Source organism: Ciona robusta, chromosome 1, assembly GCF_009617815.1.
Source record: "Ciona robusta chromosome 1, ASM961781v2".
Taxonomy (NCBI): Eukaryota; Metazoa; Chordata; class Ascidiacea; order Phlebobranchia; family Cionidae; genus Ciona; species Ciona robusta.
Genome location: NC_143235.1, coordinates 5,684,691 through 5,708,773, shown reverse-complemented (window position 1 = coordinate 5,708,773; position 24,083 = coordinate 5,684,691). Strand labels below are relative to the sequence as shown.

General features: G+C 33.0%; 1 protein-coding gene across 3 annotated transcripts; it reads left to right on the top strand.

Annotated features, from left to right (window-relative positions):
* Nucleotides 1-5,550: 5,550 nt before the first annotated feature.
* LOC149741793 (uncharacterized) lies at nucleotides 5,551-21,427 on the top strand. 3 transcript variants are annotated; one of them, XM_089876719.1, is made up of 16 exons: nucleotides 5,551-5,729; nucleotides 6,040-6,100; nucleotides 11,813-11,938; nucleotides 14,465-14,545; nucleotides 14,783-14,920; nucleotides 15,157-15,249; nucleotides 15,450-15,556; nucleotides 15,792-15,898; nucleotides 17,097-17,299; nucleotides 18,003-18,167; nucleotides 18,555-18,726; nucleotides 19,055-19,102; nucleotides 19,410-19,530; nucleotides 20,024-20,219; nucleotides 20,291-20,455; nucleotides 20,672-21,427. In XM_089876719.1, exons 2-16 carry the CDS (start codon nucleotides 6,071-6,073, stop codon nucleotides 20,849-20,851), a joined length of 1,932 nt encoding a protein of 643 aa, XP_089732845.1. In that variant the 5' UTR covers nucleotides 5,551-5,729; nucleotides 6,040-6,070; the 3' UTR covers nucleotides 20,852-21,427. The 3 variants fall into 3 exon arrangements, with proteins under 3 accessions (XP_089732845.1, XP_089732837.1, XP_089732828.1); XM_089876711.1 differs by lacking the exons at nucleotides 5,551-5,729; nucleotides 6,040-6,100 and adding an exon at nucleotides 10,391-11,448 and having other exon boundaries at nucleotides 19,428-19,530; XM_089876702.1 differs by lacking the exons at nucleotides 5,551-5,729; nucleotides 6,040-6,100 and adding an exon at nucleotides 10,391-11,448.
* Nucleotides 21,428-24,083: the final 2,656 nt, after the last annotated feature.

Sequence of the window (24,083 nt, the reverse complement as noted above, 5' to 3'; positions counted from 1 at the left end):
AAATCAGTTTTTTGAGTTTCACGGTGTTTGAGCTGGAATATCTTTGGTTATACAGAACCGATTAAAACAAGTAAGGTGTCGTTGGAATAAGAAAAACACACTATCGATTTAAGCGAAGTACATTTGGGGTGTGTTTAGGCCCTTTAAATTAAAAGCAGACTTTTTAAAGTTAGGTAATAAAAACCTTCAAAAATACAATGAAGGAAGGGGTTGGGCCACTAAATTAAAATATATTTTGATATTGACAGTCTTCTGCAACTTGTACAACCGGTTAACTCTAGAAATTAACGGGTTGTACAATTTCTATTTGAGTAAACTTTATGTATATAACTTTAAAACGATTATTTTTGTGTTGTTTTTATTTCAAGCTAAAGTCAACCCCCTGCCTATTTTCCTCGTGTTTATATCTCGGTGTTTCCACAAAACCATAACTAGTTTTATGAGACAAAATCGTGTACGAAATATTTAAGTGTTTTTAATGAAGCTATGAAACTAGTTTGATCTATCATACTCGCAAACTAACAAATTCGGTCTATTAAAAATATATTTATATATTTGTAAATAGTTATTTTTTCCTGCTCTAAGTAAAAAAAAACAAAAAAAAATACACAAAACACCCTGGATTCCATTGCCTACATTAGTAAACGGGAACGACTCGCGTAAGAAAGATGGTGTACCAGCTCTCTCCTTGAACGACATAGGAAATGCACGTTCTATTCTTTTATTTCTGTGGTATATACCCGCTCAAAGAAATTCAAAAAAGTCCGATTCGCGTTGTGATATATTTGTTCCAACAGATATATTTGTATCCAGTGCTATTGAGCATGCGCAGTAGGTCGGAACAAATGTATTGACCACCCGGTCCAGATTTATTACGATCCTTTGTTGAAACGTTGCTAACACCACGTTTACACGCTGAAACTTTAGTTTTCGAGTTAATTTCTAGTCAGCAGAACTGAGTTGGGTATGTTATTTATAGCATAGAATAAGCAAATAGTACTAGCAAACTTATAGTAGGGTGGGGGAAGATGGGACATCTTTAACACATAATTTCCAAACAACCTGATCGTGTTTTAAAGAATTAATAACGGTCTGTGGAAGTCGTAAGGATACGGTTTATAATTCTTTGAATGTTCTTCGTTTACTACCAAATGGAAAGAGAAAACAAAATGAAAAAGTGTCCCATCTACCCCACACGACTATATTTTAAATCAGTTTAATCAACATACCTTACTTAATTAAATATATGAATGAAATTTACTTCGTCTCTTCGGTCACGATAACGAAGAAATTGGAAGAATAAGAGAGTTGACAAATTAAAAAAGACAGGTAAAGGTGTTCTAATACATTTGTACATGGATGTATGCCATATATGTACGTGAGAATATTTAAACAATTAATATTCATGTATGATTTAAAATAACACCAATGCCCGCACATTTTAAAATAAAAGATTGTTTGTTTTTTTCAGGTATTACGTAGCACTATAATATATTTGAGGCTGAATCGGGAGAAATTTCTACAAATATGTTTTTTTATGACGAATATTTATAGGTATTATTTTTTGAATTGATAAAATTATTTTAGATTCGGTACTGGTCTCATGCAGTGCCCAAATTTAATGTAGCACAGGTGAAAGGTATTAAAAGTGGCCGCTATAATTTTGTATTCTAGGATCACATTGTTCCGCCAGCACCTGTAAGTTACAAATAAAATGTGCCTATTAAACTGGCATAAAATAAGTTTGTTAGTGATATACTTCTTTTTCCTGGGCTACAAATAACATACTAGCTGAGTTATGTTGTCTTTAAATCAAAAACTAACGTTTCAACGTGTAATAAACGTCGTGTCCAAAACGTTTTTACGGAGGGTCGTAATAAATTTAAAGAGGGTGGTCATTGTATTTGTTCCGACCTATACCACGCACGCGCAGTAGCGTCTCGGCGCATCCGCAATAACGCCGAGTATAAGTTTAATAGATCAATTGGAACGAATATATTATGACACCGGTAAACAGCAGTTTTTTGTATAAGCTAGGGTTTAACCTTTTCGCGGCCAGAGCCATAGAAATACCGAGTAGACCAACCCATTGTTACGTAAAACACAAATTGAACGACAATTTGGGTCCAAAATAACACAGTAGGTATAGGAAAAATGTATGTTTTTCGGTAAATTACAGAAAAACTTGTGCCTAAAAACAAATTTAAAGTTTGAAAAATGTAAAAAACATGTGTTATTTGTTTTCTGTGTCAAAAAAAGTCAAAAATTAGAATTAGACGCGGTTGATTTGCGACATTTTAGTCATTTAATGCGGCTAAATTTATACATTTTTTCTAAAAAATGTTTGGTAAGATAATTAGAAGCTGTTTTACACCTTCCCACAATAGGAAAACACAAACAAAACTTAACAAGTTCGTTTAAACCCATTGCCAAAGTCACTACTTTTGCTCTATTTTGGACACACATAGACGGCAGTTGGACTACTCGGTGTTTATACGACTCTGTTCGCGGCTGTTGTTTTACCACCAGTAAGCGAATGAAGTGTTTATGACATGATTAATGCTCTGGACTTGATACAATGGGGGAAGATAGGACCCTTAAGCACATATTGCCAAATATTTCCAAAATCAAAATAGATTACGGTTTTTGGGTAATACCACGAATTAGTACTATCATTCATTTATTAATTGACACCAATTTAATAATATTGACACCAATTTAATAAAATATAATAAAACACACGAGGAGTTATTTAGCGATCCGCACAACAGGTAAAATTTTACAAATTTATAAACACATAAGGTAAGATGGGGCAGTTTAAAATCATTGTTTATTTTGATTATTAAGTGTATTTATAAATAGGAATATACGTAAATAACACGAAATAATACTGTACGCTTTGAAAAAGATGGTCTAAAGTCTAAACATTCTTTTTCTTGCTCTACTGCTATAGTTTTTAACATGTTACCTATACATTATATTATTGCATAACAATTGGTATTGTTTGAACGACAATGGGTAATGTTCGAACATTATTGAATAAATAGTGTATCCTACAAATGTATATGAACATATAATAAAAGAAAATTGATAACAACAATCGATAAAGTTTTTATTTTTGCTACAAATTGGGTATTACTACTCTGTTTTTGGCACAAGCCACTTCTCATAAATTATCACCAAGTGCAAATGACCAAATTTCGAATATATTTTCAAAATATAATTTTTTTATTATATCAGTGTCTTATATTTGAAAAGCCCCCGAGGTATAAATTACTAAATTAAAAGCAAATATCTGAAGGTTTGGCAATGAAAACATACAAAACTACAATATGGGGGAAGATAGAACTCTAAATTGAAATATATTTACATTAGCAGTATTCTGCAACTTGTAATTAACCTACCGAATTTAACAGGGTGTGCTAGTTTTTTCGCCATGTAAACTTCATATATATAACGTTAAACCGATATATTTTGTTGGGCGTTTTATAAAGTCGTGATAATACTGTCGAATAATTCTGCAATCTTATTTTCCTGATTATCATTAAATAGGGGTCCGTAAAAAGAAAATTAAAAAAGTCTCGTCTGATAAAGTGTCCCATCTTCCCCCACCCTACTATACGTACAGGTTTATTGATAAACAACTATCTCACAAGAACCATATACAAAAAACAATATAGACGACGGTATAGACACACACACACAGAGAGAAGAGCATTAAAATGCTGCACACAATAACAATAAATACTCTACAATCACTACACGTGCAAAATGAGGCAAAGCTGCAACTGCTAACGGAACGGCACCGCAACTTACAGAGAAACGAAAAAAGTAAACGTTGGGGTTAGTTGGCCAAATGGTGGCGTTAGACAGTCAGCAAGCAGTATTTTTTTAGCTAACATTTGTTAAAGCACGCCTATTGATAAAAAGAAAAAAATGTATTGGATAAAAGCTGTCGCCTTTACACCCTATACAGACGATTCAATGTGAAAATTAAATAAATATTATTTAATTAAACGTATTGAAGTTCTAATTGGATGAAAAGTGTAGGCAAGGATTTACTAACATTTTTTTCAAACAGGATGGCGTGTATACCATACTTTGCTCATCCATTGTAAAATTACTTGGAAAATATGGTGTGTATAATCCAATAGTGGCGCTGTGGTACAATTGGTTAGCGCGCCTACCATGAACCGGGGCTAATGGGTTCAAGCCTCGTCTTTGCTACCATTGTCGGCGTGTGTGTCCTTGGGCAAGACACTTAATGGCAATTGCTCCAATTCAGTGGTTACTTTCTTATGCAACAAATAACATACTAACTCAGTTCCTGCCGACTTTAAACTGAAAACAAAAGTTTTAACGTGGAAACGTTGTTTCTAGAACGGTTTTAACGAATGGTCGTAATAAATTTAGACCGGGTGGTCATTGTGTTTGTTCCAACCTACTGCGCATGCCCAGTAGCGTCGTGATATATTCTTTCCGATTGATATATTTGTACCGTGCGCTACTGCGCATGCGCCGAGACGCTTTACTGCGCGTGCGTAGTAGGTCGGAACAAAATAATACAATACGAGCTCTAATAAATACGTACCGAGTAAAAAAGTTTCGGAGAATATTGTTACTTTATTTATTTTATGAAATTATTATTTTTTCGATGGGAATAACATAGTAGTGACCTACGTAGATATATTTGGACCGGGTGGTCATTGCATTTGTTCCGACCTACTGCGCATGCGCAATAGCGCCCGATACAAGTATATTAATCGGAACGAATATATTACGACGCCGGTTTGTAAGCTAAAAAGATTGTGAACCACTGGTCAACAGGACCAGCACTTACGTGCCCCAAAAAACGTTGAGCATAATAAAAATAACTCGTAGAAGTGCGAAAAAAACTATAAACTATATTTATAAAAATATGCCCGACAAAAACATCAGTATAGTTATCTGCGTTAAAATTCCGTATGCAATGCCATGGCATGCATGAAGCTTCCCCAGTGGGTCGCTGATTGCCCAACGAACGGCATATTTGTTCTATCGTTTATAGGCGCCCTCTTCGTCATGTGACGCGTAACCGCGTTGTCCAATGAATTTTTAGCAGACGTGTGACGTCAAAGGCTCGGAGGAGAAAGAAGAAACTAACTAATTCGTAATTCACCTCCTTACGTGTTTTGACTGCGCTTTCTTCTCTGCTTTCATTACTTAGTTTACCAATGTCTCGAATAGTTTAGCGTAAGTGAATATTTCTAATGAAAGTTTTAATGTTACCAGTAATCACATTACTTGTTAAACTATGTAGTATGTATTACTGTATATAGATCCTTTGGTAAGCGCCATTTTTAAAACAACTTGTGTTACCAGTGAAAGCAGTTCAACAGTAACTAGCAAAACAAAAATCATACATTAGAGGAAAGGTTTCAAATAAAATTAATGTAGCTCTATTTTATACAAGCCTAGGTGTAACAAAGGACACAAAACGTAATATTGTTTAAAGTAAAACAATACAATAAGTAACTGGCGTGCAAGTATTACGTCATGTTGATTACCATAGACAACATTGAGGGCGTTTTAGTAGGTTACAAGAAACGCATAAACGCTGTAATTTCAACATAAATCTTTTTATATAATAGTCGTTTAGACTTCAATAGCGACAGAAAACACAAGACTTAGCCCCAGCTGTTTAAAATTGTTGGCGTCCAGATTTCAAGCATCTCGTTTTTACTTTTTCGGTAAGAAATTGTAGGGATAAAGTTTTGAAGTCACTATGTACGACTTATTTCATTTGATCTTTATTGCCTATATCTGCTTCGCGTACTTATAATGCCTTTTGTGTCACGTACTTTACAGTCCAGTCATTTTCCGTGCTCCCGTTACAAAAATAGACTGCAGAAACATGTCCCTCTTCTAATGACTGCTCGGTAAAAATCCCGACCAAACAAGTGTGAAGCATTATCTGACTTACATGTTTAATTACTGCAACCTACATGTACACTAACAAAACGTAAGTTAAGCCGCATATGCCAATACATCATTTTGCAGGTTCCCAATTCGATTGTGTATTCGAAAGAAAATGGCAACAGATTATTTTATCAACATTCAGGTTCGTAGTACAAACACTATACTAAAGTAATATAAGTTACTTCAATTGTCTACAATTTGTTTTTACTTTAGAACACAGGTGATGAAATATTCTACTTGTATAGGTCATTAGTTTTAAACAAAAATAATATGTATTTTTTAACCGACCGGTATATATAATATAAAAGTCGCAACTCTCTGCGTTGCTGAAACTTCGCTGACTTTATGCTGCTCTTTACCCCAGTTACGCATTTTTAGTACTAGGCGATTAAAAGAGCGAACTGCAGTTGAATACCTTCATACTTTGGTAGTAAGCAAAGAACAAACGAAATATAAAACCGTATTCTCACGTATCCCATTGACCGCTGTTAATTAAAACACGATTTAGACATATGTGCAAACGATGTCCCGTCTTTTTCAACTTTCTTATAATTTGAGTTTATTCGCATTGAGAAAACATTTTATGTGTTGATACTTGATTCGATAGAACCAGATAAATGCTACTTTTTACAAATATGAAGCCGAATAGAATAAAATGCATATCTTTTATCGGAATGTGTATTATCGAATTGAGGCACAGCCTGTAGCCCAGTACTTATAGCACTTACGAGGTCGTCGCTGTGACAAAAATAACTAATACAGAACAATATTCTTCACCTTATCGAGTTATCAGTCTTACCACTTGAACTGTATGGTTTGGGCCACGGTCACTTATGTCATATTAAAGAACTGTATGCTACAACTCATCAAGCAAGGATTCGATGATTTATCTTTCAATTGGCAAGCCGGAAATGTTTGCTTTGGTATTGAAATGTAAAAGAAGAGAAAGGGTTTCTGTTTGGTTTCATACGAAAAAAATCGGTCGAGGCTCCTTGTCAATATTTATTGAGAGCAATGATGGTGACGCTTGGTGTTAGGTTTGCCTCCGACCAACTGTGGACGACTTGTTTTAAGACTCTTCGTCGTTTTCGTGTACAAAATAGCGTGAATCAAACACCGCCATGCGCCGTGATTATTTTAATATTATAGTACAATGGGGGAAGACGTGTACCATCTTCCCCCACCCTATTTTATATAAGCCACATACCATTTCAAAATTTCTTTTTCTAAGTTAAACTTTTATTCTGAACGTTTTGGTACGATAAGTTAGGACGCGGCTTTTTATTCTTCTTTTGTTGGTCCCCATTTGATGATAGATGAAAACAAATGTTACAACATTATTAATGCATGTTGATAAGTTGTAAAATGTGGGTGTTGAACAAATGCAACATTTTTAATGACCGAAAAAAGCATAACAATAAGATGCCCATTTTAAAAGCCCACCGAATTGAATTGCCGAAATTGTTTCTTAAGAGTTTAATTCGTCATTCTAGTATTGTAGTTAAATGAAATAGTTTTGTAAAAAAAAACACGAAATATGTGCATGAGAAAAGTATACGCGGGTCAATATGCCTTGATTCGAGAATAAAATAAACACCATGAAACTGTTCTAATACTGTGTGTGTGTAATAACAATGTAATGTATAATAACATGATAAACTTTATTAACGGCATTATAGTTGTATCGTTTGTATGATTTTTAATGCATTTCTAGGATAGGCCTACAACATCTATTAATTGATGTTCTAACCATACCAATTATCACTCGAACACTACCAATATAACCTTTTTAGTGTTAAATCCGAAGCCTATCTGTCTCAGTAACTATGCAAATAAAATTGTTCATGATTAATTTTATTCCTGCTTATTCGAATAATCAGCGAATGTGTAATAGCTTAAACTAATCTCGTAGTGTTTTTTGTTAGTAGGTCGTTCAATCGAAGCAGCTGGCGTTTTGCGCCATCTTTTGTTGTTAAAACTATTTTACACATGTTTAAAACAAAACTAATTATAAGGGGATGTACACCCTCACAACGCCGTTTCTTGTAAAAGCCTATCATCTGCGGCGCGGGCACGATTTTCGGTTGATACCACGAATTGATACTATCATATATAGTAGGATGGGGAAAGATGATACACCTTTTTATTCTATTTTCTCGTCCCATTTGATAGTAAATAAAGAACATTCAAAGAATTATATAACCGTTTCCTCACGACTCCCTTAGACCGTTGTTAGTTGTTTAAAACACGGTCAGGATATTTGGATATTATGTGCTAAAGGTGTCTCATCTTCCCCCACCGTACTATACCTTTAGTAATTGACATCAAATTCAATCAAAAAGATTAAAACACACCAGGAGTTATTTAGCGATTCACACAACAAATGTAATTTTTAAATTCAAAAAACACACGGTTAAAATGGGACAATTTAAAATCATTGTTAATTTTGATTAATAAGTGAATTTATTAATAGAAATACACGTAATTACACACGGCCTAATATTGTATCCTATAAATGCAAATGAACTTATGGTAACAGAAAATTGCGCGCATTATAAAGTCGTGACAATGGTGTCGAATGATTCTGTAAAGTTGTTTTTTTATTTTAATTAAATGGGGGTCCGTAAAAAATGAAAAAATCTCGTTTGTGTTTCCCCCTCTTCTATATTTCTTTGAAGTGCTGTCGATTAATTAAGGTATGATCACGTCAGTGGTAATTCATGATTAAGCTTTTAAACCAGCATTCAGAACTTATTAGAAGAATTAAGATATCAAAATTAAAGACAATACATAGGCTATGGAACATATACGTGTTTTTGTTTATTAGTTTTCATCTCCTTTATTGAAGTCTTATTAAAAAAACCATTACTAAGACTTTGACACAGAGTCAAATGTGGCAAAGTTGTTGTGCGGTCAAGATAAATTATAATTATACGATGCGTTGCATGGTAGGATTTCCTTAATTTTTTTCTACTTACTGTATGTCTTGATTGATTTTACTAGACCACCGCCGCAGGGTTAAAAGTGGGCAGATTATTTTTACGTCACACATTCGGATTTCGTGCAGATATAGTACAGTGGGGGAAGACGGGACACTTATGCACATACTGACTGTCTGACGGATATTTCGAAATTCAAAATACGATTTCTGGGTAATACCAAGCGTTAGTACTATCATATTCTTTATTAATTTACAGCTAATAAAAATATATATACTAAAAAACACGAAGAGTTGTTTAGCGATTTGCACAACAGGTGAAATTTTACAAATTCGAAAAAACACAGGATAAGATGGGACATTTTAAAACTATTGTTATTTTTGATTAACTAATTAGTGAATTTATTATTAGAAATACACGTAAACAACACGCAATAATACTGTACGGTTTAAAGATCTAGTTTTAACATTATTTTCCTTGCCCTACTGCTATTTTACCATATAATATATCTTATATTATTGTATAAAAATGAATATTGTTTGAACGATAATAGATGTTGTTCGAACAGCCGTTGATAAATATTGTATCATACAAATATATGTGATCTTGTAATAAAAGAAAGTTGATAATAACCGCAGTCCGTATATAAAGATTTATATACGGATTCTGATAATAACTATTAATAAAGTTTATATCTTTGCTATTATTAAAAAAAAAGTTTATATCTTATCTATTAATAAAGTTTATATCTTTGCTTTAAACTGGGTATTGCTTCACTGTTCGCACAAGCCACTTCTCATAAACTATCTTTAATTTAGGTGTAAATGACTGAATTTTGAACTTATTTTCCATATATAATGTTGTTATCACGGATTACTGGAGATATCCTATCTCTAGTAGGCCGTGGTCGTTATATATCAGTATATTATACTTGAATAACCCTTGAGGTATAAATTATTGAATTAAAAGCAAGCCTTTTAAAGTTTGGCAAAAAAACATAAAAAGCCTATTATTTATGCGTTATAAGCTTTGTAATAAGATGCATACACATACTACTGACAATTATGTGTGAATTTATGCTAACAGCGTTGACAATATTCTTGGGTTTTCAGGACTTGTTTTAAAACGCTTTATGCTTCGAGAACCGTCTGCTGTGACGTCAGAGACAACATGTTATTCACGTGACGTTACGCTTAACCGCCTTCAATTTGATTATATCATTGTTATGATGATTGCTGTTCAGAACTCGTGGTCGTGGTGGACGTTTATTCATCTCGCTGTTCAAACTAAGTTTAGATCAAGTTATTGTTCAACTGCGTAGTGTAATTAATACACTTGGGAAAATACAGAGTTTATATAAAGTAGCAGACAAAGGAACACTATTTTACTTAGCATATTTCCTATAAGGCAAAGACAAGTTATATACTATACTGTTGGTTCAGATTGATGCAAGCTTAATGGATAGCCAAATAAAATGTATGTCTTATACTGCTCATTTTTTGGATTATATTTTTTTTCTAGAAACTTCTTTTACGGTATATTATGTTATGTAACAATCATTAGAAGTCTTTCTTTGTTCCTGTACTCTATCAAATGGCAAAGAGAGTATAATGTGTATGGCATGACAAGGGTTACACCCTCTTTGGTGTTCACGTAAAGTTGCAGAATGCAAGTGATACGGAATATTCCGGAAAAGAAAAACTTAGCCTTTGGGCTTTTAGACATTGGGATTTGTTTAGCTATTTTACAGCTGACAAATGTAAACAACCCATCCGACAATGAATCGTATAATGAAGATAGTTTTATTGGGGGACCAATGGTTGGTATTATCCCATATCAACCACTTCAACAAAGACTTCATTTCCAAGATATGAAAGTGTTGGATGATTATGAATATGCGATGTCAACATACAGATCTATAATTCGGGATGTGCAGACGCGAATACCCACTGCAAGTGTAAGCCAACAGCAAAATATTAATAACGTCACTGCAATGATGCTGAGAGTTGGAAGGACCTCAAATGCAGTTGAACATCCTTCTGATACTGAACATAGAAATTCTAACGTGTCAAGAGTCCCTGTTCTGGATGAAAACAGAGAAAGTTCTGGTTTAAACTACACTGTGCCTCGGTTTGATGTATTTAATGAAACTCAACAAGATGAAATAGACACAAACATTGTGGATAATGATGTTTTAACACAGTTGTCACAAAACCTTGATGATGTGAGATGGCGATGCTACATCCATGATCCATCTGTTCGAGAATGTTTAACTCTTCCTATCATGCCAAGTTCCAGTGATCCACTGAATTGTAATGAATCAGCCGAATATTATGAAGGAGTTCAAACTCATTTAGTATTAAGTGAAGAATTTGGTTCGAATATTGGAATCCAAGAAAGTGAAGACTCCGCATCTGACTTCAATCCTTCTCCAATTGTATCTAACCAAAATACTGTAATGGATACTTACAGCAAAAATTCACTTGAATATGAACCTGATGCAACAATGTCTTTTGATTACAATAGTCAGATAGATGTCACGTATTTAGAGGTTGGGACATATATTGTGTATACTTGTTTAGACTTTAGGGAACAAAACTTGTTTGCATCTCAATGTTGAGAATAGGGATGCAGAATACAGCGCTGGTATCAACGATTTCTGAAATTTTACATTACAAAATTTTTTTTTTAATTTATGCTTTTGGTGGTGGCTGTCCTGTTAGGTCATCTATTGCTTGACCATACCACCACAGCACCTTTTTAACTTTGCTCCTAGAGACGTGTGATTATTTCTAATACAACAGTGGTCACTTAAGGCAAAAACTCTATGAAGTGAAAGATTTTTAAATGTTGATGTTCTTATATTATTTAGTAATTTACTATTGAATACATGTTGAAAAGTTTTTTAATTGCAGGATTCTGACATGATGCAATTGATGTATCAACAAGATGTAGATCTTGGATTCAGGTGGCCATCAAGGGATCCTGTGAAAAACTTGGACGAAATCGATGAAGTTTTAAATATGAAAAAAACAACAGATGTAAATAAAATATGTATATTGTAGCATATAAGTTATATTAAATAAGAATTAAAAATATTTCAACAAAGTAGGCTATTTAATAAGTGTGAAAGTGATCTTCTGGCAAATGTTTTGTTTGTGACCATAAAGGGCTGACGCTACGTCTTTTATATAAAGAGACGTTATCAGGGTTTTCCGTACCATTGATCAGCATTAAGCCTCAAACCTGTTTCCACCCGGCTACAGGGATTCATGCCAACCGTGGCGACTACTGGCACACTGATGCTGCTATATTGGCCGGCCATGATCTTGTCTCACCATATAGTAGATGAAACATTGGTTCTTAAGGTTTTAAAACAAACATTTACCAAAAGATTTATTTTACGTTTTTAATATAACTGGCAGCACACACAGTGGCGCAACCAGTGCGTTCAAAAGGGGGCTGTCATATTTACGTCCAGTCAACGTTTATCTATGACACGATAAAACACTCCCTTTATTGGTTGTGCACACTAATATATATCCTATTTTACGCGGTAAATTAAAAACACTACATTATTAAAAAGACGTATCTAAATTAGTATAAACTGATGAAACATTGGTGCAAGTTTTACGCATGTGCATCGTGGATAATGTAACGATTATTTACATCAGAATAAACCTTTGAAAAACCATTACGATTGTTACGTCACAAACGAGATTATTGGTAAACAATCGTGTTTTATTTGCTTCCATACGATCTGTAGTTTTTGTATAATTTCTGTTTCTGATGATTAGTTTAAATCAGTGCTTCCCAAACTATGGTACGCGAAGGCCTCCCAGGTGGTACGCGAGCACCTTATTAAGTTCAAACCAAACGATCGCAAATGATCTTTTAGTGATTGTCGTAAGCAATATTTTAATCCACATAAATTACGTAGAGCGTGACATTTCATGCTATATTTCCTACACTGGTGTTCCTTACTTTTTAAACTTAGGCGTTGCTTTATGCGTGTACAAAGTATTTTTGCAAGCCTATCTTTACTTATGCGCATTCGTGAAAAGGCAAATATTCAACCTGTTTTCAAGCACCTGCAGGCTAAATAATCAAGGGGACAATTGCTATTATGACGCAGATAATCAACGTGTGAATTGCTATTATGTCGTAATCAATTACCAGGTCAAACAATCGTTATTATGGTGCAATGAATCCACATGTGAATCCACGTGTGAATCCCTACTGTTTCGTAATAATAATTATGCTGCTTGGCTGAGGAAAACATCGTAAATATACAGCAGCGCTACTTCTGCAACATATTTAGGTTGTTTATTCCACCCTGTTACCCTGTTTAATTGGCAAATTACAATTATTTTACACGCAGCTTTGAGAAAGGCAGTGCCAAGTTTGTGTTACAAATACCCGCGGAAAAAATAGGTGTGCCCGCGGTACGGTTTCTAATTTCACTATTTAAAATGAGTTGTTCACGAGGCTTTAGTAGTTTAGTATGTAGAAAGGTGGTACGAGAACGCTGCATGAACCAAAAATATGTATACGCGAGTAGATAAAGTTGTAAACCACTGGTTTAAATGCAGATAAACCGCGATTAAGTGAATTTTAATTGGTGCAAATATAAAAGCAAGTAGCGACGCTATCAGTAAATTGGAGCCAACAGAAATCGTAATATGATATTACAATTCCCGGCCGAGCTTGGACAGAGTCGTTCGTTGTCACCGCTAGAGAACCAGAGTTTCATTACGTCACTTGTCACGAGAATAAATTCACAACGATTGCTTCGTTTGTTAGGTGTGGAATGTATGCTACCGCATGCGTCTTCCTTTATTTCCTAGACCGGCGCAGAGCGTAAAAATATGACGCTCATACACGATGTTTCGATGTCGTAGTTGGTTGGGCAGTGGGCACATTATGAAACGTCATAATTAATAGTTACGTTGCAATAGACAAAGTGACGTAACAATTGAACGAAAAATTGTTCCAATTCCAAGCGAACGAATCTAATATTGAATGCAACGCGTGTTTTAGCACTTCTGGCTGCGTGCGTGTCTGCGGAAAAGGGGGCTGTCATGACAGCAAAACAGCCCCCCTGGTTGCGCCCCTGAGCACACACAATATGGTCAAAACCGAATCTTTGTCAAAATCGCTGATTCGGTAAATTCCACCTAACCAGGTTGCTAAGTTAAATTTTAATGACGTTATCAAAAAAATCAAAATACAGTTTTATAGCATTTTTCCAATGAACAAAAATGATTGTTCTCTGCTAGCACAAACAGCTATGTTGTTGGAGAGCAATATGTGACAATTGGTCAAAAACAGAAAAATTGTAAAATATATCTTTTCCCTTGCTAAAGGGGTAGTTTTAAATGGTGTTGCACTAATATTTCTATTTAAAAATCTCAATATAAATGATTAATATTATAAACGTATTATTTAGGTGTAGCAACCACACTTATTTTCTTCATGCTAAATGTGAATAGCTTTTAACTAAAAGGGTGTTTTAACAACTGTTGTTTTGTCGCTAAATCCTGTCTTTTTGTTAAAATACTTTCAAGGTCGGAGAATTCTTTGTGGATGGTGAGACAGGGGAACAAATTCCGATTTCAAAAGTGCAGAACAATTCAAAACAACAAGAGGTTTGTATGGAGTTTCTGTTTTACTTAGTTACCAATATTATTAAATTTAAAATTGGAATTTCCTTTTCAATAAATGCTTTCCTATTAAGATAAATTAACGTTATATTATTTATTTTGCTGTTTTCTACTAAAATTACGATAAATCCACATTTTACCGAATTTCAAAAAATCAAATAATATAGGATTGAAATTGAAATGTGTTTCATGTTAAGGTTGTATTTAACATGTAAATTCCAGCTTAATGATAAAGTTGAAACATCACAAGCGGTGGAACCTTCTACTGAACCTACATCGAGCTACTTTAGTATTGATGAATATCTTGAAATATTGAATGAATCTATTGATGATATACAACCACAAGTTGTTGAACAAACTGTAAGATATTTATATTGTTATTGTAAAACAGGGGTGGGCAACTTCCGGGCTGTAATAAAGGATATTTTATATTGTAAATTTTGAAGCATTAGGACCAAGGACAGTACAGTGATTTAGCAGCCAAAAAAAGTATCGCGAAACTGTTACAACGTAAATCCAGCTATTTTTACCTTTACAGGCGGTAGTTTTTGCTGCATAGTTCCTAAAGGCATTACTTTGTTGTTTTTGTTACGCAGAATTTGAATCAAATCTCGGAAGAATCTATTATCATTGAAGATTTAACTGATCTTCTAACAGATAATGAAAACGGTAGCACAATGGAACAAAATGTATGTAAATTTGGTATTGTTATAAATGATAAAGGATTTTGTATAATTTTAATACATAGCTGTTTATTGGCTATCGTAGTGGTTTAACCTTTTTTACTCTATGAAACACTTTAAATGAAACAATAAAATAAACTAAATCTTATTCTGAGACATGGAAGCTGGAGTTAAGCATACCAATAACACTGTAAGCTCTTTATTAGAATGCACATTTATGGCAAGATATGTCTGCCATTCCACAACTACCTGGAAAAAGTTCAGAAGCTGAGGGGCAACTTGGAACAGTGAATGTTATAAATACCAATGTCAGGTGGGTTTGGCATCTGTAGTTCAAAAATTACTATATATCTGTATATTTTATATATACATATATATGTTTTTAAACTTTTCCTGCCTCAATACTTTTTGCTTTTTTAAGAAATTGCATTGAAGAAATGTTTAATGTGCCCCTGTAGTAATATTTTTTCAACCCCTGACTTTTCTTACACCCCCCCACCCCCAAGTTTAAGAACAACTGATCTAATCTGTTTTTGTTAACTTTTTAGTCTGACAAATGCAACTGTGGAATCGAATCAAACAAACGAAAATACTCTTCACCAACAAGGAACAAGAAATATAAACTTAGGATACAAACCAGTTGCCTTTGAAAATGGTGAGTTTGTTTTTGTTCTTAAAGGGACATACCAACGAAAAATCAAAATTTGTGTATTGATAGATATGCTCAAATGTGATCTAAGGTACCATCAATGTTTCAAAATACAAAACACCTTTTAATAAAACTGAGTTTCAAAACCGCAAATTCGACTGCTGGAATAAAAAAAATGGCCGTGGCGCAATGCATGGGATTTCCTAAAAAAAACACTCAACTTTGATTGTTTCCACTTTCTAAAATAGTAAAGAAAATTCAAATTTTGTTTCCAATTTGGTATAATGAATGATTCTTCTTCAGGAATATATAAAAAAATGTAAAACATAGACTTTATTATGTTTTAATTTTCGATTGAACATAGCTACATAATATGCTAACTCCGCATTTTTTTTCTTATTAGGTATTTTTTTGCACTTTTTTATATTAATATCTTTATTAGGTTTCACGAGCATTTACTGTACCATTTTTTTTAAAAAAAATAGGTTTTTCGGGTTTAACATTGGGTTTGAAAATTTGCTGCATAAGCATAATCTGGTATGCTAGGTTCAATCGAAAAATTAAAACACAATAAAGTCTATGTTTTACAATTTTTCAATATATTCTTGAAGAAGAAGCATCATACCAAATCAGAAATAAAATTTGATTTTTCTTTAATATTTTAAAAAACTAGAAACATTCAAAGTTGAGTGAATTTTTTTTTTGTAGGGAATCCCATGTATTGTGGAAACAGCTGAGCTTTTTTACTTCGGCGATTTTTACCAATTCTTTAAAAGTCTGTATCACTTTGGCAAACTTTGATGATACCTTTAGGTTACATTTGAGCTTATCTATCCATATAAAATTTTCATTTTTCTTTGGTATTTCCCTTTAAGACTGCTTTGTGCAGTTAAGTTATATTCTTTTTAACATATTACAGTATGGTGAAAGTAAATTGTAAAACAATTTTTTTAATACAAATAAACAAAAAATATAGTAGGTACAATTTTTCAACCAACATTAACTGTTGCTGATAATTTTAAATTTCGTTTCGTTTGTTAGTTTTCCCACTTTAATGATATTAATAGAACGCCTATTGTTTTCACTCTAGCATTGATAAGAAGAACATATTGTCGACATGATAATAGTCAGTACATTTCAATTCATAAACCTTGCATATTTTTTATATACATAGTTATAAAAGCATGAATTTATTAACTTTCAGAGCAACCATTTGCTACACAACCTTACAATGTGTACAAAACACCAGCATTCAATCCAACGGTTCCCTGTAAACCATCTTTTTCATCACCAAGTTACAACACGTCATTGAATGGTGAAGATGGAATACCTATGGATGGTTGCCTCTCACTACCCATTGTGACATCACCGCAGGGATTGTTACACAATCAAATAAACAGTTATCAGGTAAAGACAATTTTTAAGGTTAATATTTTAAAAGTTTATCTTTTTTTAGTTTTTAAGGTTCCTCTACAAACTAATCAATATCAATTTTTGTGCTTGGACCACTTAAGCTTTAATAGGACAAAAATTAAAAAGTTTTTCAGAAATGCCATTTACTGCTCGATACAATTGATAATAATCAACATAACTTTTTCTGTTATTTTTTGATTGTGTAGAATTTGTTTTTCAAACCATTCATACATTTTACCTTTTCAGTGGTGTGTGGTTACCAGAGTATTTTTCTACAAATAAATGTAAACTTTTATTTGTTTGTCACGTTATGCCAGTTTATCTTCAGTGTAGGGTAGGTGGGTGGGCAAGTTGCATTTGTTTGTGTTTACTGTTTAAGTATTGTGTTTGAGTAAATTTTTAGATTTCATGCTTTTCATGGTATGCATGGTGGGTAATGTTAAAGTCGTTTTTCAGTTTTATGTTCAATTTTTTTTTAATCAAGTTTTAACCCTTCCAGGATGTTTGTTGCTTCTGCTACCAGGCACAATGTAAAGTAGTATTTTTAAGCTCATCTGGTATAAAAACTTTGTATAAAAACTTAAATTTTATTCAAACATTTAGTCTGCAATTCGGTGTCTCGAAGTTTTTTAACCTTGCGTGGAACCTGTAGTTGGCAACCGTTTATGTTGATGTTGTCACCCGTTTTAATTAACAGGCACCAATGGAGACGGGAGATTCCCCACCATATGATGAAGTCAGTCCAGTGTTAAGTTTCCATGGAGAACCAGGTTCTATGTTCTTTGATGAAGCAAATGTGAATGAGATGCTTGATGACATCATCAATATGAACTCAATGAACCAAGTTTATAATAATAGCACGGTATGAATAAAACCTAATCCTTTTGTTTTTTCAGTTTTTAAAGGTTTTGGGAAAGAAAGTAAAATGAATAATCTAGATGTAGGATGTTACCAAGGTATCAAAATAAAGCATTCAAAAACAAATAAAATCATAGCAATTAGTTTACTTAATTAAACTTTTTTATTGTTTCAAATATATATTTAAAAATTAGACTTGAAAATTAGTTAATTTTAAATACTCCTTAATCTTTCCACTAATGCTAGCTAATAAGAATAAGGACGTGTCATTTATTTAAACTAGTTTTTTTTTAAATTGTAATAAACCCATAAAAATTTATTGCTATAGTGTTATCAGTAAAGTTGTTTTTATCTGTTTTCTTGTTTTATTTTTGTTGTAAATTTCTTAAAGGAAAGTGCTTATTTGAACATGAACCCTGCTGTGTTTGTTCCACCACCATTGCAAGCCAATCCACCTCAGATCTCATTCAATGATACAAAATCACTCGATGGCAGCACAAGCGACCAACTAAAGATTTCTGAAACTTGTGATTCAGATTCTGGTGTTTCCATGAGTCCACATTGTAAGCTTTGAATATGTTTATAAAGCTGATGTGACAAAAAATTTTTTGACCTATCATTTTAATGTCCAACAAATTACAAATGAATTTGGTACACCACCAACTTTTGTATTATGTGTTATCCCCTTAATTACAATATAAAACTGTCTGGATAAGTTTGCTAAAAGAGCTGTTTAAAGTCCACAATACACCACATTAATTAATGTATATATATTGGTTTTCTATTTTGTTAATGCTGTGTATACTTTTTTTTTCTTTTTTATTGGTAAAGGTTAGTTTTGTTTTATCAATCGTACAGTGATATCAATTTATGCAACATTTTACTTTTCAGCTTTTTACATGGGACATCAGAGAATGGAAAGAGATAGCATTGATAATGGTAAAATATGTACAATATCTGTCTTTTAAACCATATTAAAGTTTAAATAAGTTTAACCAATTTTTTAATAAAGAGATATTAATTTTGTCTAAATGGCATCGCCAGTCTCTTATTCAATAAAGTTTTTTTATTAAACAATTGGTTGGACCTGATTTTTGTCTGTTGCATTTTGTATCACCATATCCTGTATTTCTTCCCACAAGAATTGTTATGAGCACCAGATCAGGGTCAGATTCACGGAAATTATTATAGTTATTAAGTTTGAATATGTATATTCTAAACATAACAGACGATTATAACATCACAGTGCCTTCCATAAAATTAGAAACATCTTTACACGAAACATCGTTTGCAACAAACGCATTGAAAGTGATCAACCATAACCACACCTATGATGGCACTGTTGGAAAACCAAGAATCATAAAAAAGTTTGTTATTGCTTATTTTATTAGCACTGTTATATGCATGGTTGTTTTATTTAGTTTCAATCACTCTTAACAGCTTTATAAATTATCAATATTTGATCTCTACTAATTAACTCTTTACCTTGAAACGTTATAATACTACAATATTGGCTTGGGTGAACAGATAGTTTAATACATTGGTTGAATTCCTCAATGATGTCAATGGAAAGAGTTTTTATTTGAAATATATGGAACAGAACATACTACTACTACTTGCTTGTATAGTGGTAGTTGTATGTTCTGTTCCATATATTTCGAATGATAACTGTATAATCATTGAACACTATGACTTGAGGCCTACTTACAGGTATGAACACAAGATATAAGATAACAGCTTCAGTGTTTATATTTTATTCTTTTTTTTTATTAAGTGTTTAATTTATGTAAGTGCATCAAATATTGTGTGTAATCTACCTACTGCTAAGACACTCTTAGTAAAAAACTATTTTTATTCCAGAAAACCTGACAAATCTGCTTCTCATATTCGTGAATCTCGTGACGAGCGCAAAGCTCGTGAGTTAAACATCCCATTTACTCTGGATGAGATCATCATGTCACCAGTGGAAGAGTATAATGAAATGCTTGCTCGAACTCCTCTTACAACTGCTCAACAAACATTAATCAAAGACATTCGAAGAAGGGGGAAAAATAAGGTTGGTGTGATGATGTGTTTTTAAACCAACCAGTTTTACTTGTGAACTAATAGTGATTGTTCTATCACTAGGTAGCAGCACAGAACTGCAGAAAAAGGAAGATAGAAACCATTACTACAATGGAAGAAGATGTGGATGTTCTTCGTGGAAGGAAAAATGATCTTGAGATGGAACAAGATGAACTGGAAGCAAGAAAACAAAATCTGAAGTCACAATACAATGCACTATACCAGCAGGTAAAACTATTTTTGCTGTTTATTGAAAGTTTATTTTGTTACAATGCTGTACATTTACTTTGACTGGTGTTTTTATATTTTTTATTATTTTTTCTAACTTATTTTTTGTTGATGATGTTACAAGTTCTAAGCATTGACTGTAATATGAAAATCAAATAATAAAAATACATATTGTTCAAAGGTTTTTCATTAAATTAATAAAAGTAACATTTATAGATATTTCGTTCACTTCGTGATGAATCCGGTCGACCATACGACCCATCACTCTACACACTTGAGCAGGTAGAGGGCGCTGTTTTGCTTGTTCCACGAAATCTTCGTAATCGTGATCACAACAACTCTGATCATGAGGATCATGTGGATTTCACAAGGGTAAAGATGGAAAAAAGAGATTAGGGTTTTAAAGGTTGTTTTGTTGAATTGAATGCTGCCATTCAAAAATTTGCAGCTAAAGGCCAAACAATACTAAACTTGTCAACTGTAAAATATTTTTGCAACAACAACTTTCTTGTTGTATCGTTTATTTAACTATTTTTTGATTCGGTAATATTGTTTAAGGAGAGTTGTGTTTAGTTTAATCCAGTAAAATTAGTATTTTGTTGGTTTCGACAATCAGCCATGTATATAACTTTTGATAACCTTGATATGTTTTATAAATTCCAAATGGCTGCCTTTTTCATTATTGCAAAGGATTTATAATTGATCTATTTTCGATATTATTAAACTTTAACATTAGTTTAAAGTTTAGCTTGATTTTTTTTAAGCATTAACAAACTTTGTTGATCTAACTGAATGTCATCTTTTAGTATTAAACTAGTAGTTTATTTAAGACTGCTTAAACATAAATTAACTTCTTGATGAATTCGCTTTCATTTAGTTCATGAAAGAAGTTACAAAAATTAACATCTTCTCTTTTATTCTTTTCTCTTGAACCAGTTGTACATTTTGTAAAGTACAAACCTAAAAGACACATATTTGTATTTTACTGCAGTGCGAGTATGTTGTAGTAAATCTTATGGTTGATGTCTGTTACCATAAACAGTATACAAACTGCGGTTTTAAAAAGTGAGTATGAGGTTACTAAATATATTATACTTCCAATCTGTAATATAAAATACATAATGACTTTGGATATTTAATTAGCTATTAAAACAAATTATGATTAAGACAACTTAAGAACAGAATTCGCAAGCTTTGCATCGTAGCTTTGATACGAAGCCAAAACTTGAATAATTAATGCGAATAATATTGAAAATTCTGGCATTATCCAGTAACTAACTAGAGCAAATCGAACATTAATTTTTAATGTGAACGTCAACATACAGACAGTCCAAAGTCTGCTATGCTGTACCACGGGATTTAAAGTTGCGCTGCTGATTCTACAACCGATAGTTTCTCGGACGTCAAGCAGTTTTAGTTAGGTCCAAGTTATTTTGAGAATTGAAACATGCTTATATTTCCTCAACGTACTATATCATAGCAGGGTGAGGAAAAACAGGACACATTTTAGCCCATAATATCCAAAAATCCTGTTTTTCTTTCTACCAAATAGGAACAGGAAAATAGAATTAGAAATGGTGTCCCATCCCACGCACCATACCATATTTTCAGCCAACGGGGTCAAAAAGGTATTTTCCAAATTGTCCACCACACACTCACAAATTATTTAAGAAGTTAACGCTAACTTAACACCGAGCTTCTATGCCAATCAAGTTGTATATGAAATAAGCGGAACCCTCATTGGCTATCTGCCACGTAGCAGCACATCAATGTAGGAAAGCCATTTACACGTGTACCGGATACTTTGAATCAGTTGTTAAACAGAAACGCGTTCATTAATAACTTATATTGCACAGCAGTCCACTAACCAGTTAATTATTCACCATTAGTTGTATATTCAAGCATTTAACAACTCTAAAGTTTATGTGATTAACACAAATGTTTAGAACACTCGACAATTATATTCCACAGGCCCATTAGAATGGTTGGCAAAGTGAACATAGTCCCATGCAAACTTCATGATTCGTCATTTGAATGTATGCTTTAAAAGCACTAGTGTAATAGTATAGTATGAAAAACGAAACGAAATCGAACCTCTTATAAAGTTAGTAAATGCTTACCAGGAACTTTGACAGTGTCATGAACAAATTCTTGGTATAACCATTTCATAATCAGTGCCCGAACAAGTAATATGACTAAGTGTCCTGAGTCATAATAAGATTAAGTGAAATTAACAGATTAGGAAGTTAAGATAGTCTTCCATCATACTTCAGTTGAGGTGTAAGTAGAGTGGGGGATCGTGGGACATGGAGTAAGTTTAGATATTTTTACTTTTAACGGACCCCCATTTTTTTAATGATAAAAATAAGGTTGCATTATTATTTGCCAGTATACTGATGGTTCAACAAAACGCGCGGTATAGATGCAATGAAATTAATGAAATTTGGCGTTGAAGCTTTAGTTTTCGATTTAAGGTCAGCAGAAATAGTACTATGGGGTAAGACGGGACACCTTTAGCACATAATATCCAAATATCCCGATTGTATTTTAAACAATTAACAGCAGTCTATATGGGGGTCGTAGGGATACTTTTTTTAGAACTCTCTGAATGTTTTTTGTTTACTACCAACTGGGACGAGAAAATAGAATGAAAAGGTTTTCTATCTTCCCCCACCCCACTATATGTGGCCTAGAATAAGCAAGTACTACTAACAAACTTATATTAGATTAGTTTAATAAGCACATATATTACTTGGGATGTATTACATACTAATTTTTCTCATCCATTGTAAAATTATTTAGACAAATATAATATGTATAATACAAACTGAATATTTGCTGTGGATGATCAAAAGTAAACAATGCTAAACGCGAACTATATTTTTTGTCTGTTCTTTACAAAATATGTAAGACAATACTAATAGAGTCAAGTGCAGCAAATGATTTGGGTGTTTATTTCATTGCTGGTAATTATCGGCGCAGCATGGGAGTCTGACGTTATCACACATAGCGACGACAACATCCGATGGTAGAAATGTACCTTAAAACGGTGCAAAATGTATTTAATAATATTTTGCCCAAGAATGTTTTTCAGCCGGACAGCATCTAATATGTCTCACATTGTATTTGTTACGACCTACTGCGCATGCGCATAACGGCGCTGGTAAAATGTCACCCGTTCCAAATTCTACTGCCGGAACAAATATAATTATCTCGACAACGGTATTACAAGTTTATATGTATTTACAATATTTATCAATTGATGCTCTAGAATACCCAGTACCGTTCTACGATACCCATCCTTCATATATATACAATAACATATACTGTAGAGGTAGCATGTTAAAAACTATAGCAGTGAAGCAATTAAAGATAAAGAGTGTAAATACTTGGTTTTCAAAGTGTACAGTATTATTTCGGGTTATTTAAGTGTATTCCTAAGAATAAATTATGTGTGTGTTTTCGAATTTGTAAAATTATACCTAATGTGCGAATCGATAAATAACTCCTCGTGTGTTATAATCTATTTCAAGTAGTGTTAATTAATAAAGGTGATTATAGTAATAATAATTCGTGGTATCGCCCAAAAACCATACATTTTAAGTTTGCAAATATTAAACAATCACTA